General features: G+C 35.1%; 1 protein-coding gene across 1 annotated transcript in view; it reads right to left on the bottom strand.

Annotated features, from left to right (window-relative positions):
- CCDC178 (coiled-coil domain containing 178) overlaps positions 1-8,504 on the bottom strand; it is a 410,587-nt gene that overhangs the window by 283,707 nt on the left and 118,376 nt on the right. Inside the window, exons 11-12 of the mRNA XM_024984506.2 lie at positions 5,874-5,969; positions 5,585-5,721 (exon numbers count right to left, since the gene is read on the bottom strand). Of these exons, the coding sequence (XP_024840274.1) occupies positions 5,585-5,721; positions 5,874-5,969 (233 nt within the window). The remainder of the gene's footprint in view (positions 1-5,584; positions 5,722-5,873; positions 5,970-8,504) is intronic.

Below are 8,504 nucleotides of genomic sequence, written 5' to 3'. Positions count from 1 at the left end.
TTTCTCTATTTTTCCTTTTCTAATATAATTTATCTTCTGTCAAGCGACATTAAAATAGCTATGGGCCCTCTGTATTATAATTTTATGCTCCTTCTTTCATAAAGAGGCTTCACCTTCTATAACCTTTGAAAGTGATAGTGAAGTCGCTCAGTTGTGTCCAACTCTTTGCAACCCCATGGACTGTAGCCTACTAGGCTCCTCCATACGTGGGATTTTCCAGGCAAGAGTACTGGAGTGGGTTGTCATTTCCTTCTCCTGTATAACCTTTTAGGGTCCACCAAACCAGTATCCACCCATGATGACAGTTAGCACAGTTGTGTTTTCTTAGCCACAATCAACTGTTAGGATCCTGGTTTAGTCCAAAGATATACTTTCAGGTCATAGAAACAAAGTTTTGGAAGTTATTTTAAATGAATGCTTATTTTGATTACAAGTAGGTTGTATATAAAAGGAAGGAAGACAAGAAGGGGACATACAAATACACTAGGGATGAGAGACTAATCATCATAAAGGGTCATATAATTGCTGCAGCGACGTAGTACGAGAGGAAGTAAGCTGAAGAGATAGGTTCTGGTTGTCAGGGAGTGGATTCTTAAAATCAAGATCAGCAGGTAACTCCAATGTTGGAAATGACAAGATGGTTCGTGTGAGGTAGAAGACAAGATGGTTAGGAATCTGGAGGTCTAAGAACTGAGAATCCGAGTTCTAATACGTACTTTAATAGAGACCAAATTCAGATTTTGATTGCTTCTGAACAGGGAGAGAACAGAAACAGGAAGGGCTACTTACTTGCAAGATTTCAATCCCTTTTTAAAAAGTCTAAAGTAGGCTAATGCATCTCTGAGTAGTTAAGTTTGAATAGGGCATATACCATTTTCTCTTTTAATATCTGAAAACTTAAAAAATAAAGTAAAAGCAAAATAGCTTAAGCATTTTCATTCAAAAGTTTGCTGCTAAATGCTTAAAAAATCATATTCTATATCTCTACTCCTAAGAAGTAACTCAGATTAATAGGCTGATAAGATATAGCTACACGAGTATGAAAAACACAGTACCCTAAGTATTCTAGGGCTCATTCTAAGTATTCTAGGCTGTTCAACAATTTCAATCATATTCTAACTGCTATCTCTGCAAATAAATTACCATCCTGTTAACTCTTGATAAACATATTTCATAAAATATATCAGTCTGTCTTTATAGTGTTCAATAGCCTTTTGCTCATTTCCCTCAGTGATCAATCCCATCTTTGGCTCACTGCAGTTACAGTGGCATTTTCTTGCTTGAGGTATGGTAGAGCATTAGAAGTAGGTATTTAGAATATTTTACAGAGCTTAAATGTAAGAAAATGGCTGTATAGAAATTCATACCACACAGTTAACTTCAGCAAACTAAATCCAAATGAATCAACTTCAAGTCATCTTAAACAAGTTTATTTCCTTGACGTGGGTGGCTGAGGCCTGTCATGTGAGTAAGCAATCAAGTAAAATTTTGTGCTCACATCAAAAGTCCCAGATACAAGGGGGCCATGGTAAATGGATGCTGGCTTATGTGAAAGACAAAATTATTAAATCATGCACTGCTACTCCAAGGTAAGTAATCATATACCATCATCATCACCGAAAGGTCTTGCAGATATTTGTTATACACAGAGTACTGAACAAAATTTCTTGAAAATTGCATCTATCTTTTAATATTTCCATTTAATAAATGGACTATATAGGAACAATAGATCATATACTTAATTATTTAATTAATATCTTCATGTTAGCATAGGTGCATAGTAGAACAAGTTCATGTACTGCTCAGCTTCAATAAGTGGTAGAGTCTGGAAAGCAGTTTTAGAGAGGTATTAGGAACTTCAAAGTATTACAGCCAATCTTTTCCTATAAATCTATTTAACATTTGTAAATAGCAATGATGCTAAGAAATATTTCTAAACAAAAAATCATATATATTTCAAATAAATCATAAAAATAAAATCTTAATATTAGAGTAATTCTCACAAAAATTAAGGTTCACCCATATAATATGACTTTTGTATAGATATTTAGATATTTAAATGATGTATTTGAAATCTGTATAAAAATATGACAAGAATTCAACTATACCATGATGGGAATAAAATCAGAACACACAGTTTCATCAAGAAAGAAATAGCAATATATTAATAGTGATTACTTCTATTGACATGATTTTAGGTTTTCAGTCTGTTTTTGTACATTTTACATTTTCTTCTCTACACTAAATATGCATTACAATCAAGCTGCTAAAAAGATCATACAAGATGCTTTTGCTCTGAATGCCCTGGAAATTTGATAAAATGGAGCTTTGAATATCATAGTTTGGGAAATTAAAAAAAAAAGTCTTGGGCATATCCAAGGAAACAAACTGAAAAGCAGAACCACTCTCAAAAATACAAAGATGCAAATGATTAACAACTTTTCCCTAAGACTCAAAGATTTCCCACATATAGTTTCCAAAAGAAAATGGACAACTCACATTAAAGATAGCCAAGAACACAGGGGTAAGAGACAGCAAAAGCATCAGCTAGAAGAATAAGATACAGAAGCAAATAACAAAATTACACATATTTACATTATCAGACATAGATTGTAAAATCACTATTCATATCATGTTTAAGAAGCAAAAGATAAGCTTTAAACATCTGCAAAAAACCAAAGAATCATAAAATGATTTAGAAGACTTGGAAGTACAGCAAATGAAATTTGGAAATGAGTATTTTTGCATCTATCTATCTCAGTAAGAGACTTTCAAAAACAAGATTATCCTAAGAACTTCTGTGACATATGAACTGCTGATTTATGTGATCACATTTTGCCTCGGTCCTTTGTTTTCTCTTCTTTTCGAACATTACTTAGACACATGGCAGCTATGATCTTATCTGCACATCTTTCAATTTCTCTTTCATTCTGCAAACCTTTCACCACTTCTCTCTTCAACATTGCTTCTTCTCAATCTGCTGCTAAAATCACTGATTTAATTTTAAGTTTCAGATACAAATTTGAGAAAAGAAAGTAGTAAGTGACATCTTAAGGTATTACATGAACAAGCATAATGTATACTATGGAAATTCTTCTCTATAACCATGGTTACATTCCCACTTCCTGTACTAGTGTTCCCAATAGTTCATTATCTATCTTTTTAAGATTAGACTTCCTGCCTGGTTAACATTGGACTTGGCTATATGACTTGTTTTGGTCAATGGAGTATGAACAGAAGTAAAATTTTTCATCTTTTATGGAAGCTGTAGAGCCACTGAGTGATCTCACTAATGTACTTGTGCTACCAAAGCAACATGCCCTAGAAGGATCTGATCCTTCACCTGGATCTAAGAAGCAGAGATAACATGAAGCACACACAGCAGACACAGCTCGGCTTCAGTATGAATGAGAAATAGACCTTTATACTTGTATACCACTGGGCTTCGCAGGTGGCGCTAGTGGTAAAGAACATACCTGCCAATGCAGGAGACAGAGACGTGGGTTTGATCCCTGAGTCAGGAAGGTCCCCTGGAGAAGGTCATGGCAACCCACTCCAGTATTCCTCCCTGGAAAATCCCATGGGCAGAGGAGCCTGGCAGCATACAGCCCATAGGGTCACACAGAGTCAGACATGACAAACGATGTAGCATGCACGAACCACTAAGTCTTGGCGGATGCTCATTACTGCTGGATAACCTAACGAAGTTAACTCTCACACTCTTTTCCTTTCCTCCAGAGCTGTCTTGTCATTAGCTTACCAACTTTTCAGACTTTTCTTCTCCTCTGGTTCTCTTTCTTAATAAAGTATACAGCTACAATTTTAGGTTATCCTTTAAAAAACAATGTTCTTTTTGCTTTCTTTAAAATAGTATGTTTAACATACAGATGAATTTTACAAACGGTTTCATTCTATCATCCAAAGATAAAATAAGCACAAAGAAATCGTATCAAACGTCATATACAATTGCCCAGTATCATCATCACCTCTCTCTATTCTTTCCGCTTCCCCTCCTTTCAATAATTAATAATGGATAGCATAGCATGGGGAGAAGGCACTGGTACCCCACTCCAGTACTCTCACCTGGAGAATCCCATGGATGGAGGAGCCTGGTGGGCTGCAGTCCATGGGGTTGCTAAGAGTCGGACACAGCTGAGCGACTTCCCTTTCACTTTTCCTTTCATGTATTAGAGAAGGAAATGGCAACCCACTCCAGTGTTCTTGCCTAGAGAATCCCAGGGACAGGGGAGCCTGGTGGGCTGCCATCTATGGGGTCGCACAGAGTTGGACACGACCGAAGTGACTTAGCAGCAGCAGCAGCAGCATAGTATGGGTCAGGAACTATGCTTGATGATGAAGATTCAGTGATGAAGAAAATATGGCCATGGCTTATGTCTTACCATTTGTTAAGGAAGATGGACATCAGTCAAATATTTACATACAAAAACCCTGCAAATTTGACAAGTGATATGAAGCAGAAGAGAAAATGTGCCATCTACACACATACTAGAGGAACTGGATTTAACCGGACAATCAATGAAGGCTTCCCAGAACTGACTCCTCAGCTGTAATCTTCAGGATAGACAGCAATTTACTAAGTAGAAGTTAAAGGAATAACATTTATTGAAAAGAAATTAGCATGAAAACACCTTAGAGGCTGGAGAAAAAAAAGTAACAAGGAGGAGAAGCTGAAGTAAGGACACTATATTTGAACCAAGTAATAAGGATGCAATTCATGGGGTCGCAAAGAGTCGGACATGACTGAGCGACTGAACTGAACTGAACTGAATAAGGATGAACCTTGTGTTGCAGAACCAGGCCTACCTGCCTACTGAGGGACCTTGTGGGATACATTAAGGTGGGACCTTTGTCCCCTCACCCTGCTAAAATCAGTGTAAGTATGGAGGGAAATGGATCATATTTAGTTTAAAAATTAGAAGAAAAAAAGAATGCACTAACCATAATGTAGATAATGCATTAAAAAGGGAACATAGTTACTGCAGGAAAATCAGCGTTGAAAGGGAGCTATGCTCATCACTATACCACCGATGCTACACAAAACCAGTTTTGGAAAACATCATAAGTTCAGTTTGTACCAAAGTTCTTCTGGTGTAGAATGAACTAGACAGATTAAAAATTTATTTAGTATGTGGAACATTTCCTGTTAACATGTTGACTATGAGGGTTGAAATAAAAAGAGGAATCAAGAAAATTCATAGGTTTTTGAGCCAAGAAATCTAGTTTATCAGTTTCAGGGAAGAATTGAGTATTGACTGAAGGAGATCATGAGATTGATTAGACATATTTTAAAGTATTTTTTGAGTATAAGAGAACATGTTAAAAGGAAGTGATATGAATGAGTGTAAAACTTCTTATAAGATCATTTTTTCACTATGTTAATTTTTCTAAAGGGATTCAGAATGATTAAAGAGCAACATTTGGGATAGAAATAAAATGTGAGTTAATCATAAACACAAACACCATTACACCATCCACAAATGAAGGAAAACAAGATGAAGTCATTTATCATATTTAACATATTAGATATGTTACATAAGAATGAAAAGCATATTGGCGGTATTACCTGTCATTGATATAACCTAGTACAGTGTCAATATCAGTACTGAGTCTTTTATTTTCTTCCACCAATTGAGAACATGCTATTGAAATATCAGAAAAATCCTTTGCAATATTAGAAAGTTCAGTATCCCATGTTGATTTCTTAAAAAAAAAAAAACAGAATCATTTATACATGTTTACATAACTTAAAAAGAAAAAAAATGTGTAATAATGAAATTACTTTTAGTTGTATAAGATAATAGTTGGGAAAACAGAATGAAGCTCTAGTGGGAAATATGGAAACATCAACTTACCATGGCATAAAAATTATTAAGTACTTCCAAATATTCACTTTCATAAATTTTTCTCTTCCAGTGTAGTTGATCATAAAGCCTTTTCAAATCATCTAGCTAAAGAAAAAATACATACATACACAAAATAAGTTGTGGTGCTTTCCATTCTTTTGTAAAGTAAGAAATAAATTATCTTTCAAATTATGCAACTACAGTAACTTAAATATTAATTTAAATATTATAAAATAACAATGCAGGCTGTTTTCATTATGAAAACTGATGCAAGATTCCAAATACAATTTAGCAAGTCTAACAGTATTAAAATGAATAATTAATCTTGATAAGATAGAACGTATTTTACTTTTAAGAATTGATAAAAATTAGAAAAGTTTAATTGCCAATACTGCTATCAACAAATTAAAGAAGAAAATAACATGAAGATGGCCAAAATGCCACAAAAAAGCCATTGACAAACTCACTAGTTTCCATAATTTTTCACCTAGCAAAAGGAAAACATACCCAAATATAAAGAACCAACATGTAATATCAAAATAAATCATAAAATGCTGAACCCACGCCCACGGAACCAAAAAATGAGGCCACATTATCTTTTATCACCACTGTTATTAATCATGTTTTGTGAAATTTAGCTAAATCCAAGTGGATAAAGAAACCAAATGTTACTAGTATAATACTGAATATGAATATATGCCTTCAATTTTAGATGGTATGATTGAATACCTAGGAAGGTAAAATATTCTATTTAAGATCACAATAAATAAATTTGGGGGAGATAGCATAAGAGAATTAATAGTGTTTACCTACAAAGGTAGTAATCTGTTAAAAGCATTACGACAATATTTAAAAACTTTTCTCAAAAACATAATATTTGGAAATAAATTCAACACAAAAGGGAGGACCTATAATACAGCAAACAAAAATTCTTATTTAGAAGCTTGTTGTTATTGTTTCGGAGATGGCAATGGCACCCCACTCCAGTACTCTTGCCTGGAAAATCCCATGGATGGAAGAGCCTGGTAGGCTGCAGTCCATGGGGTCGCTAAAGAGTCAGACATGACTGAGCGACTTCACTTTCACTTGTCACTTTCATGCATTAGAGAAGGAAATGGCAACCCACTCCAGTGTTCCTGCCTGGAGAATCCCAGGGACGGGGGAGCCTGGTGGGCTGCCGTCTATGGGGTCGCACAGAGTCGGACACGACTGAAGTGACTTAGCAGCAGCAGTAGCAGTTATTGTTTAGTCACTACGTCATGTCAAGAAAAAACATTTCATAGAAATGTTTAATATACTGTCAGTTATCCCAAAATTAATATAGACAAAATAAAAAGGAGTATTTCCTTTGAAACTTCATGAAATGAAATTCATATGGAAGAAATGTATGTGAAGCTAGACAAGAGGTATCTGAAAAATAAGAATATTTGAAACTTGCTACCAGATATTAAAACATCTTATAATACCACTATATTAAAGGAGTATTTATTTTTGGCATTGCAATAAAGAAAGAAGGAAAAACTAGAGCCTCACAATCTGAATTCATTTTTTAAAGTATTTGAATTCAGTGAGAAAGAAGTTATTTAATTAATGGGTTAGAATAATATAGAACTTCTGTTTAAAAGAAAAAAAAGTGATATTTCTATTTCACATTCAACTGACTTCATAACAAACATAAATTTCAGATTGAGGAAACCTAAATACAAACACAAAAACAGTACAAATTAAACAATATGATTCTATTTGCATAATCTTGGACTGAAAGAGAATGTTACCTCTCCAAACAAACCAAGATTTGTGATGTATCCAATGGCATATTTTACAAAAGTTGCATGGCAAAAGAGGACATAAACAACACTGAAGGAGAAGTTAAGACTGAGAAAATTCCGAGATATAGTTAGTCCTCATGAAGGATATCGGTGGATGTGGTGGATTAAAAACATCTGAAAGCTCTTCTCCATAAAGGTAATGAGAAATCTGGCTCAAAAAAAGCCAAAATTAGCTTTTTCAGAACTTTGAAAATTGAAAGAAGGCTTGCAGCAAATGGGGAGCACCTATTAAGATAACAGTTTAATCTGAGTGAGAGGTGTGAGCTTTGTGCGTTTGAACTTGTCCTAATCCTTCCCTCCAGGTTCATAATAGCCTTGCGTGCTCAGTTTCTTTCGACTCATTCCAACCCCATGGACTGTACCCACCAGGCTCCTCTGTTCACGGAATTTTCCAGACAAGAATACTGGAGTGGGTTACCATTTCCGTCTCCAGGGGGTCTTCCTGACTCAGGGATCGAATTCCGGTCTTCTGCATTTCATGCTTGGCAGGTGGGATTCTTTACCAATGAGTCTGAGTCTATTATATAATAATAGGCTCATATTAATCTTGAATATCATATTAATCTATTAGGGAGAAATCCATCAGTTGGGAAGCCGCCAAAGGGAGCCACCAGAGCATTCCACTGATCTGGAATGCTTTCAAATCCTCATTCCCACAAAATTGTCATTATCTCACCTATCTGTTAGTTTTTTGTGTGACTCCATTTGCAAGGATGTCTCTATTTTTTTGATACAGAACTCTCCCAGTACAAAACGTCTTCCCAGAAAATTTTCTCCTAAGCCATGAATTTTTCACCCAGGAAGACATGAA

The sequence above is a fragment of the Bos taurus genome, chromosome 24, assembly GCF_002263795.3.
Source record: "Bos taurus isolate L1 Dominette 01449 registration number 42190680 breed Hereford chromosome 24, ARS-UCD2.0, whole genome shotgun sequence".
Taxonomy (NCBI): domain Eukaryota; kingdom Metazoa; phylum Chordata; class Mammalia; order Artiodactyla; family Bovidae; genus Bos; species Bos taurus.
This window is presented reverse-complemented; position numbering and strand designations above follow the sequence as displayed.